We start from the raw sequence: 24,233 nt of genomic DNA on the forward strand, positions 1-24,233 counted from the left end.
GTCTGTTCTTCACACGGGAAGAATAATATTTGAATCCCTTTATGCTTTAGAATTTATTTCAATGAAACTCTAATTATAAAAATACAGAAGATGATCTACTTTTGGCATAAATGTTCGAAAACATTCTATCCGCATATAATACGCCTTTTGTCAAATTGATATGATTAAAAAAAAAAAAACAGCTTGAAGTGGGTACTAGCTGTCATCCAAAAGTCATTTCAAACGTGTCAGACGTTTTTCCGACCCCGGAAACTATGAATTAGACACAAATCTCAGTCTTTTTTTTTTTTTTTAACATTTTAATTTTCACCTTCCCCCACCCTCTGCTGATGGAATAGACTTGGACTTAAACGCAATTAGGACTGTCACTATTCATTCCTGCGAACTCAAAAACTGATTGCACACTAATATCTGCCATTTTTGCATTATTTTAAAATATCACTTGTTCCAAGTCTCAGCCCTTGGGATGTCTTTACTCCCACATTTTCTTTCTGATTGAAAGTCATGTCTATCAAGTTTGCTTAAAAGTTCTCCAAATATTCCGCTGGAATATACATTCATACACATACAGGGGCGCCCTAAGAAAATTTTCTACAGGGGGCCCCATCTCCATGGTTGCTATATTACGTCTGGTATTTCTAGTATTATGTTTACGTGGTTTGCTATATTACGCATACATTTTCGTGAGCCAGGGGGGCCCGGGCCCCACCCTTCCCTACCTTCCGGGTGCCCATGTACACATACATCCAAATATATATGTAGACCCTATATATGGATATAGATAGATAGATAGATAGATATAGATAGATATAGATATAGATAGATAGATATAGATATATAGACATAGATATAGATATAGATAGATATAGATATAGATATAGAAAGATGTAGATATATAGATATAGATAGATATAGATATAGGTAGATATAGATATAGATAGATATTGATAGATAGATATAGATAGATAGATATTTTATTGTTATGCTGTTGTCGTCATGATATGAAAGTTTGATCCTAATTCCTCTATTTGTGTTCCTTTTGTTGCAGATAGATCATGGCTGCTCCATTAGAAGTTTGTACCAAAGAGGAACAATCAGAGGCCGCAATCCGTCAAAAACTTTCGGCACAATACGGGAACAGTGTGTTGCTGCAACGAAGTGTCTACGAATGGATTGAAAAATTCAAAAATGGTCGCAGAAGTATTATGCACGAGGAAGGAGCCAGACAACCATTTACGGCCATAAATATTTCAACCCATTCGTACACACTTCGTTGCAGCAAGACACTGTGGGCCTTATGCAGAGTCATTTTGATACGTGATTAGTGCCATACTAAAGAGTTTGACTAACATATGTTTCTTGCAGTAATCTGACCTTTAGTGTGGGACTAATGATACGTCAAAACGACTCTGCATAAGGCGGTGTAATTTCAAATTGATTCAAATATGGAAGTGGTGAAATACCGTTAAATTCATTTTAATCAACTTGGTTTCAATATTCTGAAACCAAATATGAAATAATTGTTTTATAACAAGTTATGGTTATCATTTTATAGAAACTTACACTTACACCATATTTAGGATTCTGCTATAGCAAATTGGCAGCTGTTACAGAACAGATAATGATAGCTGTCATTTAAATCAGCGGAACATCAGCATAAAGTAATTATTTCATACATGATCTCAGGACTTTGAACTATGTTGGTTGATGTTCTGCTTGTATGTATCGCAAAGTTGTGAATTGTAGTTCGAATTGTAGTTGTTTAGTTACTTTCTAAATGTAGTGGGAAGTCAAAAGAAAAATATGATTTTGATAAAGGTTATAAATTAAAAGAAGATAAATGTACCAGAATAACAGATTTAATTTATTTTGAATAATCAGTGAACACATTAAGTATGACAAGAATACCAAACATTGTAAGTAAAAGTAAATGAGCATCAAATGCTAACCTGCTTTTGAAAAATACAATTTCGGGTTTACAATTCTGGACAATTTTTATATTGTAATTACATTTATGTTTATGGATTTTGAATTAAAACATTACAGTTACATTTAACATTAAAAGGGATAAAATTATCAAACTTTTCGATGTTGTAACCTTTTGAAACTGTGATGACAAGTTATGTCAATTATAGCACCTACATTTCCACGTCCAAATTCATACTTCGTTCGCTGAAATTGGCCACTAACGAACTCATAATTTATTTAAAAACAACAAAATATAAAAGATGAATATTAAATAACGTGTACATATCAAAAGATTTATAATTGCATCTTGTATTCTTAAGTTCACAATTGATAGTTTGTCTTGAATTCAGTTCTGATGAATTCAACGGAACGAAGTTTGAATCTGGTTGTGGCTCATGTTTATGTTTAGAATATAATATATAATCATATTCAAAACTAAAAGTGTTTCTTCCCCACAACTGTCGAATTTCTCTTATGTTCTTACTACATACTCTTTCATTAATGTCTTGTTCAGTGTTGGGAATAATTACTGTCACAATATCGGATACAATGTGTTTACATATGCCTCTTTATCGTGTCAGTTGTCAGGACAGATTCTGTGCAAACAAATCTAAATGGATAATGAATTCCAGGAATTTTTTGTATGCTCCTTTTAGGCAGAATCTTAAATTATATAACTAGATATCTGGAGAATTAGTTGGATCACAAATTGAGAACGGAAGCTATGATGTAGATTATGGTAGTATCTTACAATAAATATCTCGATTAGTAATCAGCGTATCTGTGTTTGGTCGTTGTGGTTATGGAACGTACTCATTAAATGACAAGATTTCTCAGATTGTAAGAGGTGGATGCTAATTAGTGTCACTGTTACAGTTTATATATTCTATCTGCTAATATTGGGCTTAGTTAACTCAAATCTAATATTCAATCTATTACCTTTTTAGAATATGAAAAAGAAAAACAGATCAAGAGCTTGAACTTCAGGTATGATTTAGTAGTAGTTGCTTTGTACCAGGACAGAATCATGGGTGGAGCTATGGAGGACATAGGAAACATCGCCCTCAATTTTTTGACAAAAAATAAAAATGCCACAGTAAGAAAATGGTCAAAAATAAGTTATTCATATTAATTCCACACTCGTGCCCCCCAGCAGACAATTCCTAACTCCGCCCATGTACAGAATCTATATTCTATGGAAAAAAGGTTTTAAGTTTTATATATTTAAGCATAACCATTCTTGATATTTTCGTGATTTGCTTTTTTTCTTTACTATAGAAAGCGAGTGCTTACGTTCTCGCAAATCCTTTACAGACCTTTTTATTAGGCAGTTAAATATGACCACATTTTCCATCATATGTTCCACGAAAGATTGAGCGTATACGATTAAAAGTTGAATGCAATTTACAGATTACATACAACATTAAAAGCAATTTCAATGTTCTATTCAACAGCGTTGTTTTAAATTTTGTTTGGGGGAGAGAAGACCTCGATGTGAGGAGATTTTAAAGTTTTTCATAAAAATTTATATATAAATATCAAGCTCGGAGGCAATTGTCCTCCCTGAAGCTCCAAATTTCTCCCCTGGCTCTATTTCCATTCAATATTGCGTCGAAGAAAACAAATAAAATGCAGTAGTCCTAGTTTTCCTACACATTATTATTATTATTATTATTATTATTATTATTATTATTATTATTATTATTATTATTATTATTATTATTATTATTATTATTATTATTATTATTATTGAAATGTTCACTTCCATCCATACTCATAGAACTATCCGAGTGGTAACTTTTACGTAACAAAATTAAAACTCATGAAAACTAATATTTATATGCTCAGAGCATGAAAATATAATAGTATCATTGTTTTAACACAAGAAAAATAAATTCAAAATAACATGATAGAGTGCATACTAGTGCACGTAATTTCTCTGAATAAAATGTTATTGCTTCACTTCGGAGATAGTAAAGTATATTCTATTTATGTATAAAATATATGGAATTATCTGATGAATAATTGAATGAAGAACAAAAGAACTATTAACAAATGAGCAACGAAAATTACTTTTTTGATATTCAATCGTGTATACGGAATTTATGTCAAAGTAGTGCATGATATAAATTAAAGAGTTTTTAAACTCGTCATTTTAAATAATTACCTGATACAATTGTGACAATTTTCATATTCAGTTACTTTTTAGATGTAGTTCAACTAAATGTATTCAGTACTGTTATTGACAATTATTATGAACAATTAAGATAATTTAATCTACTATTTTTTTTAACAGGCAGATTCAGACTTAATATCTTCGTTGAAGCGTTTATCTAATTCAAATTTATAACAAACTCAATGATGTAGAGAACTTGGTCTACGTTGCTGACTCAATATAATAACCTATCAAAATAAAAATGATTCAATCGTGTACATGACTCATTGAATGTCACTTTGAATATAAGATCGTCACTTGAAACTTATATTCAAGAAAAATTAGACACAAAATATGATGGAAAAGAAAGGTCATTTTCAACATGCCTTAGGGGGTAAAATTAAAACTGATTTCATGATGTTCAAACTATCTTTCAACTAACTGTGGGCTATACTTTCTTTCTTAAAGTCTAACCTGCAATTCGTAAGAATATATACAGTATTGCATTATTTTCAACGATTGGATTTACAATTTGACTACCGGCATTAATTCTGTGGGAGTGATACGCAAATTTAACTATTCTATTACGGAGAGAGTTTGCTGTCAATTAAAAGAAAAATGAAGAATATTTTAAAAAAAGAAAATAGTTCAACAAATGTTAACATGTTCTCAAACATTTTGGCTGTTTATATATGTAGTTCAGGGTTAGTGAATCGGACGTAGTTGAGCAACATTTCGCTTTCTTCGCAGACGTACGGCTTCCTATGGTGACACGCAACGTCATGCCAATTGACACCATCCTTGTAAAAGTTGTTGAGGATGGCAATGCAATTCTCTTGACCGCCATTTTGTTGAATAGCTTCCCTGTTGTCCGGCTGAGGTTTACCAAATCTACAAAATTAAAGATAAATAAATAAATAGATAGATAAATAAATAAACCTTTACCATTGATGAAAAACTTATAGGCCTATATTCATCTAAATAAAAATGATACATTAACATGTGAAATATCTATCAAGAATCGAAAGCTGTTTCTAAACATACAGAAAAAAAATACTAACAGTAAGGAAAAAACAGTAGTTAAAAGTGGATAGTTTTGGAGTTATAGGGTGCCAAAAACGTGAAAGAAATGAACTTTAAAAGTTCATAGCTCCACTACAACGGGACCTATCGTAGTCGGGTCAAGACATCACTGAGGAATTGGTGTGTGAACTATCCAAATATCCGTGTTTAAGAATGCTTCAGTACTTGCACGCACACCAATTTTTAGAGAGGTAGGTGGAGAGTGATCAAGTACTCCTAAACAGCCTCTCTAAAAATGATTTTTGCAAATATAGGACATTCTGAAAGATGAATATTTGGATAGTTCACATAATAGTTCCTTAATGATGTCTTGACCCGACTACGATCGGTTCTATAGTAGTGGACCCTATTTCGTTTTCGACACCTTACAACTACAAAATTATGAACCTCCGACAACAAGTCCATATGAACTTTTTTCTTATTTTAAGGTTGGTGTAAAAGGAGAAGTTTTGCCAATAGATGTCACTACAATCTTCGTATCTCTCTCATGTATTTTTACCTTTCACAAATATTCACGATTTCTCTTGTAAATTTCAACTTACAGACTTCAAACTTTGAGAGAAGGAACTTCATAACCTATCGAAGGCAACAATCCGTGTCGATTTTTTATTTGTAGTTTTCTTCATTGTTGAAATAGCTTGATTGTTGAAATGGGTATCCTAACCTTTAACAATCGAACTGTTTCAACAATGAAGAAAACTATAAATAAAAAATTAGCACGGATTGTTGCCTTCGATAGGTTATGAAGTTTCTCCTCTAGAAATTTGAAGTCTCTAGGTTGAAATTTGTAAGAGAAATTGTAAATTTTCGTGAAAGTTAAAAAATACGTGAGAGAGATATGAAGACCGTAGTGACATCTATCGGCAAAAGTTGTCCCTTTACACCAACCTTAATGTGAAGAATGTATTCACAAAATATTGTGACAATTTTCTGTAACCTTTTGTAGAAACATAAACAATACGAAGCGATTTACTTTGTCATAATGGCAGGTTATTTTCGTTCAGAACAGTGTTGTTAGTCCTATCACAATTATTTATTATTCAATACCACTCGCATTTGTTATTTGTCCAAAATATTCGAACATGAAATTGATCAAATTATTCTTTTTTTAAAAAAGTTACAAATAAATAAGATTTTTATGTGAGTTTTTTGTGAAGTTGTGTAATTCAAATTTATAACAAACTCAATGATGTAGAGAACTTGGCCTACGTTGCTGACTCAATATAATAACCTATCAAAATAAAAATGATTCAATCGTGTACATGACATAACATTTTGGTGTAACTTGTAATATAATACTTCTTCAATTTTCAAAGGTTCTTCAAGATCTTAGAGAGTCCTATTTTTAACACAGTGAAGAATAAATCCAAAATGTGAAGTGTTACAAACTTGTTTACTGAATCTCCATGACGACCTACTTATCTTGAATAGTTTTATTATCGATTTTACGATATTGATTGAAGAAAGATATAACGAGAAGGGTGTAATTGTGCCTCTAAAGGCAGTTATTCCCGTCTGGTCATTGTGTGACGTACGAGCACGCCTTTACGATCGTAGAAGGGACAGAGGTAAAAGATGCAGCAAAGGAGGCGTAATGACGAGAAGGAAGAATGGAACAAAACAAGAGTTGGCAATGTACGAGTAATTATACATCCGTGAGTACTGTTGCTTACGAAATGAGAGATGTATCGTCTCATTTCGAAAATGAGCCAAGAAATACATTTTCAAATTCGAAAAAAGGGACGACAAGTATGAGAATTTTCGTCTTGTTTTCGGGACAAAAAATTTTTCGAGTCTAGTGGATAAAACTAGTTTACCAAAGGCTTAAACCTCCAACACCGTTTTAGTGTTGCACAATTCATAGTGCAAAAACTATGAATTAATGAAAGGATTGTACGAGCACAATGAGGAGCATTTATCAACGTTTAAACATACACAATTCATTATACAATGTACTTCAAGAATAAATGGTCTTATATCACACCCTTCGTGGAACTCTCGCCGCATCGAATGATTCTGATAATTTGTAGATAAAATTAAGAAAGAAATCAGAACATAACTTTTTGTATAAAAATTTACAAAACGAGTCGAGGAAAGCTTTACGAGAATCAAGACAAAACGTGATAAGACTTTTACAAATTATATATTCTTAACTTATTTCTGGTTTTGTCCCGTAAGTAACAATATAATCAGAGAAGAGACAGAGATAACAAAATGTATAGCAAATAACAAGAAATGAGGAGGTAGAAGAGCAGAATAAAATACATGTTGGCAGTGTATGAGTTGCCACGGATCTACGAAAGGCATATCGACGTTCTTGTTTGCCCGTCAACCCTGTCTTTATGAACGCCACACTTTTTGCTCCTTTTCCTTTCTGTATGATTTGCTGAGAATAGGAGCGGTAAAGGATTACGTCACAGAGCATCCAGTTAGAAATGCCTCCTTTAAGAGCTAAGGATATAAATATCAGATAAGTTACTGCTGCTACAACCGAGTAAGCAAGCACGTCTCCAGTAAGCCTAAGTTTGACCTTAATTTTTCTTGATATGCTTAACCTTAGGGATTGTCTGTATATAGCTTTCCCAAGTGTAAATTTTAAGTCATGCCTCGTGTTTTGATAGTCTTGATGTATAAACCTGTATACGATTAGATCAGCGATATGAGAATAAAGGCTGCGCAGAAACCGTGCGCCTTAGACAGTTCTCACCGGTCAGAGATTCTTTCTGCGTATGCCTTTGCCAAATGTAAATTTTATGCTTGACATGTAAAATCAATTTAAAAATATTCTAAGGCTAGCCTTATATGACGTAATATTGTCAAATCTGAAGCAAGTTTGCAATCGAGGAACTAGCAAGTTTGCTATTGAATTGGTTCGACCTGCAGCTTTGTAAATGCAAGCTTGTGCAAGCCTACAGACTTAGTGTTAAAGGTTTGAGTAAGGCTATTGAAAGTGTGGAATGCTATTAGGGACAATGCATGAAATGTATAACATTATTGTACGTTCGTAACTGTTCCACCCCAAAAGCAGATTCTACCCGTTTGTCTAGTAGAATAGGCATATAGTGGTTAGTTGGTTTATTAGCTCTTATTCAATAAACTTTTATGTAAAAGAAGAAGAAGAAGAAGAAGAATGTTGAGTTTTACCTCCCATTCAGCAGCGAGGCTATATGACGTGGACCTACTGATTAACGTGGAATCCGAACCACATGAGCTCCCGCCGGGAATCGAACCAGGGTCTCCTGCGCCAAAGGCGCGTAGGCTAACCGCTTAGCCACGGAGGAGCTCTAAGAAGAATGAAAAATTAAATGAAATATTTAAGTTTTACGTCCCACGATTATTCAGATTAGGCTAAAGGAGACGGTGACGATAAGAAATGAGTGAAATGGTGGAATGAAGAAAGTGGGAGAAAACGGGAGGACCCCGAGAAATTCCACGAGCACGGTGTTTGTCCACCACAAAGTCCACACGGCGCGAACTGGGATCGAACCATTGACCCCAAGCACCGGAGGTGAACACAAGAATAAGAATATGATGATAACTCACCCTCCGGAATGACTCCAGTCGTTGCGAGTGCGGTCGCTTGCTGGTGGCAGCTTCTTAAGAACTCCAGTCCAGAACCATCCATTCTCTCGCACAGGTTGCAAATCAGGGCGGTCACATCCTTTGAAGTCACACAATCTTCCGCTAGTCCAAATGTATTTCTGGTTGCCTACAAATTAATGAAAACATTGTATTATTTATTCCTATTCTATTATACTGATAATTTAAACTAAATAACAAGGTAAATGTTTCATCGAGTCTGAATAGCAAGAGTCTCAGGTTCGACTCTCTGCGAGAGTAGCTACTTGTCTTGAATAGAAAGCTGACCTTAGGTATACCATTATAGGATAACATAGTGGTATTTGTTTTCTAAAACGAAAATTAAGTTATGTTTGTTATACAGATTGGGAGATAAACCACTACAAACAAAAAAAAAAAAAGAAAGAAAGAAAAGAAAAGGAAATGAATTACTTATCTATCAACTACGAAACTATGAAATTATAACATGTTATATCATAAGGTTAAAGGTTAACTTACCCAAATTAAATATTCAAAGTGCTTTCTATCAAATACATAATGGATAAACATTTTCTGTTCAACGTGTTTTTAGGAAGAATCTCCCAACAACATACTACTGTACTTCTTTATAGGATTATTTTGATATTTTAATATTTCTGATGTTTTTAGTTGCTTTCATTTAGTGTGTAAATCGTATCATTATCAAGCAGTGTTGCCAAGACATTAACACAAAACGTCGCTAAACTAGAGATGAACTCACTCCAATTTTGGATTTAATAAAAAAAAGTCGCTAAAACTTGGAGCCATATTTCCGTCACAATTAACACTGTAAAGTGCTTCTTCCACTACACAATTTTTAGAAATGCATAAAAATTAAGTCTAATAAACAAATTATAACTGACATTCAGGTTTGTGAAACTACTCGGCTTACTTGTGCCTTTTGAAGGAAACCCTGCAAACCAGAGATTGAAGGTTGAGGTTCTCCGTTAGAGGGCTGTAGCAGAGAGCAAAACGGGATTGTGAAAGGGTGGACACGATGTATAACTCTCACCCAACCTTTCGTCGCTTGCGCTGATTAAAACAAACAAGAAAAAAAGAGAATGAAAAAAAACAAGTATGAAAACTCTTTCGAACAGTCCTTCATTACAAGCGGCCGCAGTGTCAGTGATAAAATGGCTCATCTTTGGTGCGCCGGGTCCGTGGTTCGATTTCTGCTCACGCCAAGTGAACTTTATGGTGGACAAACACCGTGTGTGGTGGGGGATGTTCTTTGGGTTCTCCCACTTCCTTCATCCCACCATTTCATTCATTTTTCATCTTCACCATCTCATTTAGCTTAGTCTGCATAACAGTGGGACGTAAAAATGAAAGTCCTTGATTACAGAAGGACAAGATGTTCATAGTCCAAAGCTCACTGGATTTACAAGGAAGTCGCCAAAATGGCCTATCAGTTGATGTATGACTCATCTTCAGACATTGGCGCGGGAGATCCGGGTTCGATTCCCGGCGGGAGCTCATGTGGTTCGGATTCCACGTTAATCAGTAGATCCACGTCTCATATAGCCTCGCTGCTGAACGGGACGTAAAACTCAAAATCAATCAATCATCTTCAGACATTGTTTATTCTTTTTGTACATGACTTACCTTTTTTTTTCAACACCCAATGATCAGAAGTATTATTTACAACTTACCTTCTACAATACGTTGCTTAACAAATTCATTCTCTGGAAGAGTTTCTAAACTGACGAGGTCCATGCACATCTTCCGGCAGACATTTCTGGCTCCCAGCCAATCCTGTTCTTCGCGGGTAGCAGGGTCCCTCCACGAATAGAAATATCCATGGCCGTTAAACCTTTCGTGGATTTTGCCTGCAAGAGATAAACATGTGTGTATATACTATTTGATAATGCTCTTAACAATTGCTTTGAGTAATTTATTTATAACACCATTATTAAGAGTGTCGAGAACCAGCGCCATATTTCTCATTGATTTATAAGGGGAATGCATTTTCTTTTTTCTTTGAAACGAACAGAAAATTTAATATTTTAATTCTCCTGATTTCTTCCTCAATTATATTCCCTTGTTTTGTAAATTGAGCCCGCGTAACATAGTCGCTAACATTCTCGCCTTCGCTGCGATCGGTCCCGGTTTCGATTCCCTGTGGGGGCACTCGGTCGAAAAAGTGTAAAAAGCTTTTTCAGGCCACCATTCCTGAATTATGTTTTCCTGAGCTTTCCTCATTCACACCAGGTAAATGCAAATGGATTGTACGTAACTTGTAGATCCCAGACCGCTTCCTTCCTTCTCTTTTCCTCGAATAGTGTGATCAATCACCCAGGGACGTCATCCCTAATACGTAATAGGCTAACATGGCCATAGATGCCGAAAGCCCAGAAATCTAACTGCTAAACTCCTGGTTTTGTCAAATACATTTGTGTTATAGATCCATTTAATAATACTATTCAAAATTAAGATTAATTTATAAATATTAAAATTATACGTCACAGAAATAGAAGGTTGATTAGAATTAGAAAATAAATTTCTGGGATTTCGATGTCCCTCCACTATCACACTATACGAGGAAAAGGGAAGGAAGCGGCCTGGGACCTGTATGTTAGGTACTGTCCCAGCATTTGTCTAATGTAATTGAGGAAAATCCAGGAAAACCTCAGTCAAGATGGCTCTTATACTTTTTCAATCGAGTGTCCGCACCGGGAATCGAACCCAGGACCGCTTGCACCAAAGACTAAATAAAAGGTGGAATAGTAGCAGAAAATACGCATAACCTTTTATGGTCGCGCATAATATTAAAGAAATTGAAAATAAAACCTATGAAAGTAAAATTCTGTCAGTTGCATTGATTGTATGGACGTAAAAGTTGATCGCTGACGCTATCGCAAGAGAAGATACTAGAAACTTTCGAAAACAGTTTGGGTGAGGGTGCAATAAGAAAGAAAAACAAGCTGAAGGGTATAGATAGTAACACACAGTGGAACTCCACATTAAATGCAATTCGCAGAATATCGTAGGCCAAATAAAGTCGAGATATCTAAGACGTACGGGATACATCTTTTGCATGGAATATACTCAAAGAGTGCATGTATCTAATCGGAAAACCTATAGGAAAGATATCTTTGGTTAAATGGGTAGAGGAGCAAGATATAGAATAATATAAAGCAAGATTTTAAAAGCGTGTGTAATAAAAATCCAGCATAGATTAGCTCGCAATAGAATAAAATCCAATGAAGACGCTTTAGTTTCTACAGCAATTTAGATTTTACCCGATACATTTCATTCTTACCACGCAGCCTTTAACAATGAACTAGCATGAGTGCTCATTCTTTTCACGGACTGGTAATATGTAACATGCAACGTAGCAGAGTAGTTAGGATTGTCTACTTTTAGGGGCTTCTGAGATAATCTATACTTTTTTAACCTCCCAAAACGTGTGTCCCTGAATCCTCCACATGGCTTTGTACACGATTAGATATGGTAAAGATTTACCTATATACAAAATGTGGTGATTCTAGGTGACTCCTTCCTATGTGAAAAATCCGGACAAGCATATATATACGTTTTTTTATACATTGGTAAGGAGCAAACTACATTTTGAGATAGACTGTACAGTCCGCAGCAAAAAAAAAAAAAAAAACTGCAACATGAGCAAATAAATTTATTGTGAAACTACGCCTATCAGCCTAGGGAATAAACATAACGTCTAAGTGGCACGAATCAGGCCAGGAGAAACCTCGGCGTCCTGCCCTTCACACTTATTTTGGAGCAAAAGACTTCGTCGTTTCACAATAAACTTACATGTTCATGTTGCAGGGTTTTTTTTTTTTTTTTTTTTTTTTTTTTTTTTTTTTTTGCTGCGGACTGTACCAGTCAGGGTGTGTAACAATGCTCAAGTTCTAAACTTAATGTAACACAACTATCTCGTGATGTTGTTGGCGTTTAGTAAACTGTCTGCCTTAGAAAAAGTTGGGAAGTACTGCTTTAAGTCATAGTTAGATATAATCCGTAACATTGTTTCCTGTACACTTTAGATGCAGGGGTGCAGCTAGAAATTTTTGTTGGGGGAAGTCCAATCTTTGGGAGATCTAATACTACAAGCTACTATTACCAAGAATGGGTATTATTCTGCGTCCGAAAAGACGACAAGTAATTGTAAAATTCTTCCATCAATATTTCTATCAAAATAAATAAATAAATAAATAAATAAAATAAATAAAATAGAACTAATTTATTTTATAAGAGAAAGAGTACAAATGAAGTGCAAGATCAAATTGTCTTGCTAAATTAATCATTTCCCTGTTAAACAAATATAGATTTATTGAAAAACTGTACAAATATATCTTGAGTTAGGAAGCTTTGTGTGTGTGGGGGGGGGACTGACCGATGCACCCTTGTGGGTGCGCCCTTACTTAGATGCATTTTAAAGCTACAGACTTAGTATATTCATAACCAAAAATCATGCTAATACTTACATGGGTTGGAAAGTAAGTAATTAGAGAAAATAGATATTTTAAAACTTTAAAAATTCCATCATTTCTACATATCATTGTGATGGCGTATCTAACAGACCAACGAGAGATCCTGTAGATATTCTGTATATTTGTACACTTTCTCAATAAAATGAAATTTTGTTTACATGGAAATGATTGAAGTACCATGGAAATTTGATCTTGCTGTACATTTATCTGTACTCTTATAAAAACAATCTAGTTCTATGATATCTATCTGAAAATATAGTCGAAAGTATTTTACAATTACTTTTCGTCGTTTCAGATGATGAATATTACCCGTTCAATTCTACGTAAATATAGTGGTTTGTAGTACTGGACCCCCCTCAAAAAACGCTTGGCCCCCTTCCAACAAAAAAATCTGGGTTTGCGCCTACAGATATACCTACTTAAAAGCACCCGTAGGCGTACAATTTCTCTTTCATCACTGTAGGCAGGCCTGTATTTAGGTAAGTGCTATTCTGTGCTCGAGCACAGGGTGACAAAATTTAGGGGGCGGCAAAATTTTTGATTCTTTTTTTTTTAAATTCACAATAAATTAATATTTAAAACTAGCAACCCGCAGAATCCCGCGCAAGCGCGAGAAAAATAGGTTAATATGTTTAATTTGCTCAAATTACAGTATTTACCAATTAGCTAGCTTACCTGATTATATTTAAAAAGTTATCCTCTCCCACGCCATTCGCTCTCACCCCAAAGGAGTGAGGATGAATTTGAACATCCATGAAAACTAATACCGTTAAACTCAGCGACCTCGAAAACTATGAATTCAACGCTAATATATATTTTTTAAATCTCGCTCTCTCCCTGGGAGTGGAGTATGACCTATTGGATTAAAACTGTCACTACTCATCTTAGCTAGCTTAAAAATTATGAATTCAACTCTAATATTAGTCTTTTCGGGCGGCAAATTTTGTGGGGGGCGCCAAATTTTTTAGAGCACAGGGACGCACAATATATAAATACGGGCCTGACTGTAGGTATTGTTATGTGTGAGATCACAGTTGTGAAAAACAGGAATTTATGTACTTACGTCGAGCACATTCTTGTGGCACGGGCGGCTCGAGAATCCTGCTTTCAACCCAACCAAAGGCTAGGAATAAGGACAAGGCGGCAACCAGTCGCATCATGGTCTAAAATAAAGAGAGAAGATAAATATACAGTATATTTAAAAAAAAAATGCATTTTGATGTTTAAGGATACTTCATGGCCCCGTCCTTCACATCGCCTGTTTATTTCAAGAGTGACATAAATCAAAATTCCTAACTTTTCAGAAGCGCTTGAGTTTTAAAACGCGGTGACAACGACTTGGCGCAAGAACGACTCAAGCGCTCTCTAGCGTCCAGTTTTGTAAGCACATCTGTGAAATTTTTGCCAGAGATAGACATCAAGATTAGCTTTCATTTTCTGCCCATAAGTCAATAAAGACGATTTTTATCACTCTTGAAATAAACAGGCGACATGTATTATTTATATTATTATTATTATTATTATTATTATTATTATTATTATTATTATTATTATTATTATTATTATTATTATTATTATTATTATATTACAGAATGTTGCTGAAATCAAATAATTTTCGATGTACTTACTAAAGTAATTTCAGCTGTATATAAAACCGAGTCTACCTTGGATCAGTGACGACGCCAGAGGGACTTAAAGGGGTTAAACCTGTCCCTCCCCCGACTCCCCACTGCCTCTAGACATATTATGTTGTAGGTCAAGTAATACGTATAAAACTACCCTTTTTGATATACCAAAAACTAGCTCCCCCTAAAAATTTTTTTTACTCCTCCGTTTGCCCCCCTTCCCCCCAAGAAATGAAAGCTGGAGTCGTCACTGTCTTGGATTCTCTGGAACATAGATTATACAATATATACAATAGAGCGCTCGTCACTGGTGGGTGAGACCTCTGGTTCCATGCCAGTTCGCACCAAGTGGGTTTTGTGGTCAACAAACACCGTAATTGCAAATTTAGAAATGCGAAAGGAGTGATCATGAATGATTATCGTCTAAGAGAGTTACAATATTAACTAATTGAGAATGAAGCTTTACTTCTAATGCGTTCGTACAAATAGTTTCAACTTGAAGGCAAACATACTAGTCTAATATTCGTAGTATAGCATTATTATATATATCCTAACAGTACTTTTCTTTCAGCTGTGTACTGATCCAAGCAAAATCACTACGATCAAAACTATTCTGTTCTGTTCCTATTTTGATACTAGCCCTCTTGACTTCACTTATTCAAGAGATCTCCCTCATGGCTATATAGTTTGCGTACGCTCCTTTGGCGCGGGAGACATAGGTTCAATTCCCAGTGAAAGTTCAGGTTATTCGGATCCTACATTAAACTGTAGACCTACGTCTTATACAGCCGTTCTGCTGAAAGAGTCACTGAATTCTAATCCAACCAAGAAATCAAGCAATAAACTAGGTCTCACTTTAAGTAATAGTAAAAACTTATCCTCCAAATACTTTCTAGAATAATCTTGGTAGATTCCGTCTCATATAGGCTCATTACTGAGAAAGAACGTTCAACCCTAACTAATTAGTCAGTATAATCCAGTGGCAGATCCAGAGGGGTCGTTTAGATATCCTATCACCTCCTGGATAGTGACCGTACGCTCGAAATATTGAGTTTTATATGCTATATTAATCATAATGAAATGCCAAATAGCTGAACTTAGAAAAATGTAGCGTTTAGAGAAGTGCGGTTGGTTCCATCGCCCTCCCACAGGAACCGCCACTAGTATAATAACCCAGTAAAAATTCTGACTTCGTGACATTACAGCAAGTTACAGAACATTCAATCAGAGAAAAAATAATTGACTTGTAAAGTAAATATTTGGGTAACGGATCCCTAATTATACAGTTCTTGTGTCCGTTGTGGGAGCCGGGATGGCACAGTGCTAGTGTTCACTTCTGATGCATGGGGTCCGTGGTTCGATTCCAGCTCCCAGCAAGTGGGTTTTGTGGTAGGGTAACATTATGTGTGGGTTTTCTCGAGGTTCTCCAGTTTCTTGCTTCTTTATTCATCCCACCATATTATTCATTTCTCGGATCTCCCTCGTGGCTAAGTGGCTAGCCTACACACCTTTGGTACGAGAGACCCGGATTCGATTCCCAGTGGGAGCTCATGTGGTTCGGATCTCACGTTAAGTTGTAGGTCCACGTCTTATATAGCCTGGCTGCTGAAATTGACGCTAAACTGAAAATCAAATAATTCATTTCTCAGCATCAACGTTTTACCAAACATAAGAGTAGTGCGTAAAACTGCATTTCATTGTATTTCATTTTGTATTCGTTTTACGTAATTCTCAACCTACTGTCTGACTGTCTCCCAATTCCTAATTTGCCATAACCCGTTATGAACAACAGGGAAAATGAACTGGATATCCTATTCCTGCTTTAGTAACTCGATAATAATTTATCTTCTCGTCTCGAAAACGAGATGAGAAGAACATTTTTAAATTCGAGATGAGATGATTAGTTTCCTAGGCAATCCTAGTTCACCCAAGTCTTAGATCTGACACATTGCTTTAGTGTCACATAATTCATAGTATAAACACATTGAAGAGCATTTATCAACATTACAAAAAAAAAAAAAAAGATGTCATTACACAATATAGTCGTATAATAAATATAGTTTAAATGTTTTATCCTATGTTTCGTGGACCTCTCGTGACCAAAACCGTAGCTACAGATGTTGGCGCCCGAGGCGAAGTAGAATTCGACGCCCCTAACCCATCTCACTTTTTTTTTTAACATATAAGAGAAACAGCTTTTCTTGTTGTTATGTTACGCTGAACTTTTATCTAGCTTCGATAGACCATTGCAATAGCCAAAAGCGATCATTATGTGTTCTTTAACAAATAAGAGTGTTTTCAAGAGGTTTATTTTGAACTTTTTGTTAAACTTGACAAAACTACCTTTTGTTGAAAATTTTTACCAAATCTATTGCTTTGCAAATCCACAATGTTGATTTAATACTTTTTCGGAGCGAGTCAGTTACTCATTTTCAACACTTTTTCTTTCTTTTTGCTCGTTCGGCGCCCTCTTTCTATTAGCGCCCGGGGCAACCGCCCGCTCCCCCCCCTCTACCTACGGCTCTGCTCGTGGCATAGAATGAGCTTGATAACTTATACATGAATTAAAAAAAAAAAAGAATCAGGGCTTAAATTTTTTAGGCCTATATAAATTTACAAAACTAGAGAAGACTAGACAAGGAAAGCTTTTCGACAATCGAAACAAATCGAAAATCTAGAATCAAAATGAAACGACACTTCTACAAAATTTTCGAGACAAGACAACTTTATTTATCGTCTCATCTCGTCTCGTAGACAACACAACTTACTGATCCCACCTAGTTACGTTTGGCAAATGGGCTAGAACCTGACTTCGGTCAGAACACGACATAAACACTCACAACACATATACTATACATAAACGGCTTCAAGAAAACTAAACTTGGTTTTAGTGTCATGAGTGGCGGCTCTTAAAAAATGAAATCTTTAAGTTTTAAGTCCCACGTTATGCCAAAGGAGACGGTGATCATGAGAAATGAGTGAAATGGTGGAATGAACAAAGTGGGAAAAAACGGGAGAACCTCGAGAAAACCCGCGAGCATAGCGTTTGTCCAACACAAAGTCCACACGGCGCGAGCTGGGATCGAACCAGGGACCCCAAGCACCGGAAGTGAACGCTCTACCACTGAGCCACCGCGGGGTTCTCCCGTTTCCTCCCACTTGCTTCGTTCCAACAATTTCATTCATTTATCATCATCACCGTCTCCTTTAGCCTAGCCGGAATAACAGTGGGACGTAAACTTAAAGATTTTTTCCTTATTTCCATTATTTTACTTAAGCTCCCTTGTGTACTCGTCTTTGGCGAAGGACATTTTGTTTCCCGGTTATTGTTTAAAAAATATAAGAATATTTTAGGTGAAATATCTGGCAATCGGAGACGCCACATTTTGCCTTAGAAATTTGCAATAATTTCTTTGTCTAAAAGCAGACACACTTCAATTGATTAAATGACGAAAAAAAAAAAAAAAAAAAAAAAAGACGACATGCGCAGAAGCTTCAGTAGTGGAAACGACTTCATTTGTTCCGTCTAAGAACAGTTTTAGGACATGCACGAGACCACGAGATGTTAGAGCAAAAGTATTTAATAACTTAAATTGTTTTACGATTAATCTAGAAATAACAAACAATATTCTTATGTTTTCTTTCTTATACAGGGTGTTTCAAAACGATACCAACAACATTTGGGAGGTGATTCCTGACACCAAGATAAGACTAAAAGTATAGACTAACCTGGATGCTGAAATGCTTCCTCTCAGAGTTATAGGCTGCCGAAAACATGAAAAAAAACTGTAAAATTCCATAGCTCCAAAACTATGGGACCTACCTTAATCCAGTCAAGACTACACTTAGGAACTAATATGTACTCTATCAAGAAATACATGTTTCAGAGTCTTAAAGCTCTCATGCAACAATTTTTATAGAGGAAGTTTGGCAACGGGCATATAATTTGAAGTACTCACCAACTACCTCTATAAAAATCGTTGCGGAAGTATCACAGGATTCTGAAACTCGGATATTTGGATAGAGCATATATTAGACCCTAAGTGAAGTCTTGACCCGACTACGGTAGGTCAAATAGTTTTGGAGCTATGGACTTTTAAAGTTCTTTTTTTTTTTTTTTTTCATGTTTTCGGCAGCTTATAACTCTAAAAGCAAGCATTTGTGCATTGAGATTGGTCTATACTTTTTGTGTTATCTTGGTGTCAGGAATCACTTCGCAAACGTTGTCGGTGTTGTTTTAAAACACCCTGTAACATAATACACATTCAGTTGCTAGTATTAAAAACTTCAAACATCTTTAAATAGCAAGTAGCAAATGCAGGATAATTGTTCAAAAATACTGAAATATCCGTTGTGGTTTTTAAAAAAATCTAAAATTTACAGTGCTTTCTCAGCGAAATTACCTAAATTCTTAAGAGTGTAGGAGCTAACATGATTCAGATACCACGTTAAACTGTTGAACCACGTTTCGTATAGCCTCGCTCCTAAGAGGGACACTAAACTCTGATCCAAACTACCAAATCTATTATTTTACCTTAAACAATAGTGAAACGAGGCTAAATGTTCAAGAGAATTAAGTTTAGTTAATAAAATTAGGAGAGATTGTTATAAAAACCAACTCACCTGTGGTTTCTTCGGAACTGACGACCGTCTGTCGTTCAGACAATGTTTATATATTCTTCTTCAACAGGTGGAGAAATATGTCACAACAACGCTACAGGTTATTCTTGTGTTGGTAATTCCTGGTTCATATGAGCAAAATACGTGTTTATTTCGGTGTTTCACTGGAAGAGAAACGTTTATCTGATTTTCTGTTTGAAAAGGAAAAAAAAAATCACTTTCACTCTTTCCAAAGACAAACATATCCTTGTTTATGGAAGGCCCAAATATAGATACAATCTTTATGCATAGTACATGTGTTTCAATGTAGTCCATGGTTTAAAAAGATGTGAAATATAGTATAAGTATTGTTGCTAGGAGTAGCATAGATTGCTTGTTAGGATTTTTAAATACCAGAGAATGTGTAGTAAATGTTGCTGGTTGTAAATTTTATCTTTAAAAATCACCTTTCCGATCAATGACGAACCCAGGGGCTTGCATGACGGGAAAGTTTCTCCCGAAAGATTGGTCACTTTTATTAAAAAAAAAAAAAAAAAAAAAAATCTACAGGTCTAGCTGTGGCATTTGGCTGGCAAAATCATAAAAAGTATCAATCATGTGTTCGAATCGAATCCCGCTGTAAATGTAGGTACAGTAACGGATTCAGAATTTTCTTGAACGAGAAGCACAGATCTGTGAATAAACCAGATACAGTTTTCCGACATATTATATATCTCCAACATATATTTATTTATTTACGAACACAGGGTGCATCGTAGCTCAGTGGTACTGCGCTTACCTCTGATGCTTGGAACCCTTGGTCCGATCCCCGATCAAGTATGTTTGTGATGGACAAGATAGTGACCGTGGGTTTTCTCGGGGTGCTTCCGTTTCCTCCCACATCTCATTCCACCAATTCTTCCATCCTCATTCACTTGCCTTAATAATCCGTCTCCCTTAGCCTAACAGGGATAATCTGGGACGATAAACTAAAAGATTTCGTTTCTTTTATTTACGAACATAATTTCAGATACAGCTGAACGCCCGTTTACACTGGAATGTATGGGAGAATGATAATAATAATAATAATAATAATAATAATAATAATAATAATAATAATAATAATAATAATAATAATAATAATAATAATAATAATAATAATAATAATAATAATAATAATAATATCTAAAGTAATAATAAGAAATGTTAACAAAAGCGAACTACCAGTAAAATGTCGTCGCAGTGCAGAGTTACTGTACAGTATATGCATCTTTATTGAACCTGAGAATTTGACTTTCAAGTTGCAGTGTCCGCAAAATTTGATATTTATACACAAACTTATTTTTGCTTAATAATAAATACATTTATTTGGTCATTTTTAAAAAATATTATTGTTCAGCGCCTAACAGGCTCGTATCCATTTTTTTGAGAGGGGTCTAAAGTTTAGGATAGCCCAATAATACAAGGCAATATGTTTATGTAATATCGAACAGATGTCATTCCACAGCGGAAAAAATGATAAGTAATTTTTAACCATTAACATAATATTCTCACGAAAAATGATAAAATTAGGTTGCTTTTATCAGAAAGGAAATAGTAGAGGTGATGAGTAAGGTCAAATCTTTTAGTCTATATCAAGTATTTTTCTGTTAAATAATTATAGTTTTATTAAGAACTAGTTGAATATACCCATGCTTCGCACGGGGGCTTATTTGGAAGTCAACTCCTGTGGGAGTATCACCATTGATCTCAGCGACCGCGAAAACTATTGATTTGATACTAATATCGGTCATTTTGGATTAGTTTTATATGTCTCGGTATCTCACTCCTTCATCCCCTGGTGACCCCCGGCCCGGAGCCGAATAGCGTGAATTTGGAAGTTAATGCGATCGGAGTTTCATCATTGATTTCAGCGACTGCGAAAACTCTGAATTCGACACTAATATCGGTCATTTTCTACTACTTTTACATGTCCCGGTAAACGTCCTCCTGAGACTCCCCTGGTTCGAATTTTGACAAAAAAGTTTAACTCTGGTCTGGAGCCTGGACTAAGGTATTCGTGATTAAAATTTAGTAACTCTCGGTCAATTTGTCTGGTTCCCAAGCCGGTTCCTGTAAACACCCACCTCTGAGATCCCCCTGGTTCGAAATTTTTTTTTAAAAAAAAAGTGCTTCGTCTTTGATCTGGGATGTGAGCAAGGTACCCCTGACCAAAATTTGGTAACTCTCGGTCCACTCGTCTGGTCCCCAGGCCGCACACAGACAGACAGACAAACACACAAACAAACTCTTTATTTTGTTTATATTAGATTAGATAGAAGTGTACAAATGTTTGTCAAGTTATGAAGTTTAGGGTGGTCCGAAACTCGTGGACCACCCTGTAGGTCCCCCCCCCCTTCCGGTGCTTAGTTTCGTTATACTCTCAAAGGAAAAATATTTTGAATAGACTACAGAAGAGATGTATTCCTTTTCCACCTTTCCAAAGTCGAAATTAAGAAATGGAGTGAAAATAAGTTGTATTTATTTTTTATCTGAATATGTTCAATATAAAAATTCTACTTAAAATGAAGAAATGATCGTTCGGTTCTCTGTTCTAAGAGATCTGTTGCTGATGGCAACTCGGAAGAACATATAGACTTAGTAATTACATTATTAAATGTTGTGCCGCTCAGCTTCTGTATCAGCTTCTGTAGAGTAACAATTCTGGTAATGAAATGGGATCTTTCCGTTTAACGTCCCACGGTTATGCCTTTTTAGTCTAAGGGAGACGGATGATTAAGGCAACTGAATGATGATGATGATGATGAAGATTTGGTGGAATTAGAATGTGGGAGGGAACGGGAGTACTCCGAGAAAACCCACCAACATGATGTTGTGCACCACAAACTTACTTGGTCGGGAATCGAACGAGGGACCCGACAAACAAGAAGTGCTCTCTATCACTGAGCCACCGTGGCCGCATAACTAAAAGTCAAATCGTGAGATTAACATTTAACTCTTGACAAGCAGTGGTATGAATTTCTCAGGCGTAACAATAGCGTTGAAACATTCAGTGGACTCAAAATTTGTGAATTTTACGTTGCAATTCCAAGCATTAATCATACGATTGAAAAGGCGTTTTCTCTAGTAAACTTCAAAAAAAAAAACTTTGAGTTTTACGTCCCACGGTTATGCCGGTTAGGCTAAAGGAGACGGGGATGATGAGCAATGAATGAAATGGTGGAATGAAGAAAGTGGGAGGAAACGGGAGAACCCCGAGGAAACCCACGCACACGGTGTTTGTCCACCACAAAGTTCACTTGGCGGGGGCTGGGATTGAATCCGAGACCCCAAGCACCAGAGGTGAACGCTCTACCACTGAGCCACCGCGGCCCTTTCTAGTAAACTTCAGTAGACGAATGAAGGAGATCGCATATTATTACGAACCATTGCAAAAAAATGTAATTTTAAACACGCGACTTGTGAAGAATTTTACAGATATTTATTGTAAGAACATAGTACATTCATTCTGTCAAAAATGAGGAAAATGGGCATGTATAGACTAATTCTGTTGTCGTGGCCAATACAGTTCAAAATTATAAACACAATTATAATGTAAGCTATCTTTAAAAAAAGCCCTGTCTTTTAAGTGAAAAGTCAAGCATTTACTGAAAGAATATCCGATATATGATAATTTTGATATAATATGAAATTAAATCTTTCAGTTTTACGTTTATAGGGTTGCAGGGTGACCCAAAAGTAGGTATACACCCCTGCACTGATCAAGTATAACATTCTAGCTTATAGGTTTATTTGCTTCGGCAGTTCCGAGCTTAAGATATAAGTAAAAAGACATTAAGAATAAATAAAAGAAACTAAGTCTACTTGATGGATAACAATAAGAAATTATATAAAAAGGAAAGAAATGATCAGTACGGGATTGTATATCTACTTTTGGGCCACCCTGTATAGGGTTCAGTTTTATGGGGTTATACAATATAGGATAATGAAATCTATAAGTTTTATGACCCATAGTTATGCCGGCTACGCTAAAGAAGGCGATGATGATGAGAAATGAATTAAATCGTGGAATGAAGAAAGTGGGAACAAACGGAAAAATCAAGGACTCCATTCGAGCTGAGATCGAATCAAGATCCCCATGCACCAGAGGTGAACGCTCTACCACTGAGCCACCGCTACCTGAGCAGTATAAGATAAAAGGGAATCATTAAAGGAAGAAGGTGAAGTGAAACGAGATAATATCGAGAAAACTCACAACACGGCGTTTGCCCACCACAAAGTCCACTTGGCACGAGCTCGGATCGAAGCCAGAACCCCAACACACCAGAGATGAACCCTTTACCACTGAGCGATAATTTGTACATGGTAACAATATTTAGAAATCTAATGATTGTCATGGATTGAAAACAGAGAACTCGTGTTAGTATTCAGGCCAAAATATTTTGTCTCCGCGAATTCTGTCGAAGTATTTGACACTTAAAATGTATAAAACGATAATTATACTTGTTGTAAGGTGCGAAACATGGTCGCTTAGTTTCAAAGAAGAACGTAAACTGAAATTATTTGAAAATAAAATCCTAAGGCAAATACTCAGACCCAATAGGACAGGAACTTGGAATGGCGGAAGCTTCATAACGAGAAACTATGTAATTTATATGGATTACCTAACATCGTTAGGGTCATCAAGTTTAGAAGGCTCAGGTGGGCAGGTCATGTAGCCAAAATGGAAGAAAGTAGGAACGCTTTCAAAGT

General features: G+C 35.7%; 1 protein-coding gene across 1 annotated transcript; it reads right to left on the reverse strand.

The window, feature by feature from the left end:
- Positions 1 to 1,843: 1,843 nt before the first annotated feature.
- On the reverse strand, positions 1,844 to 19,532 carry LOC145693681 (L-selectin-like). Its single transcript, XM_081769928.1, has 5 exons — positions 19,506 to 19,532; positions 14,321 to 14,420; positions 10,456 to 10,632; positions 8,750 to 8,915; positions 1,844 to 5,014 (listed from the first exon to the last, which is right to left on the reverse strand). Exons 2-5 carry the CDS (start codon positions 14,415 to 14,417, stop codon positions 4,810 to 4,812), a joined length of 645 nt encoding a protein of 214 aa, XP_081626054.1. The 5' UTR covers positions 14,418 to 14,420; positions 19,506 to 19,532; the 3' UTR covers positions 1,844 to 4,809.
- Between the last annotated feature and the right edge of the window lie 4,701 nt (positions 19,533 to 24,233).

Source organism: Thermobia domestica, chromosome 8, assembly GCF_964235325.1.
Source record: "Thermobia domestica chromosome 8, izTheDome1.hap1.1, whole genome shotgun sequence".
Lineage (NCBI taxonomy): Eukaryota > Metazoa > Arthropoda > Insecta > Zygentoma > Lepismatidae > Thermobia > Thermobia domestica.

Coding starts and splice junctions, on each gene's coding strand:
- LOC145693681 (XM_081769928.1), bottom strand. CDS start 14,417: ATGATGCGACTGGTTGCCGCCTTGTCCTTATTCCTAGCCTTTGGTTGG. Junction 8,916..10,455: donor TAAGCAACGTATTGTAGAAG/GTAAGTTGTAAA, acceptor ATTAATTTGTAG/GCAACCAGAAATACATTTGG. Junction 5,015..8,749: donor GACTGGAGTCATTCCGGAGG/GTGAGTTATCAT, acceptor TTAATTTTGTAG/ATTTGGTAAACCTCAGCCGG.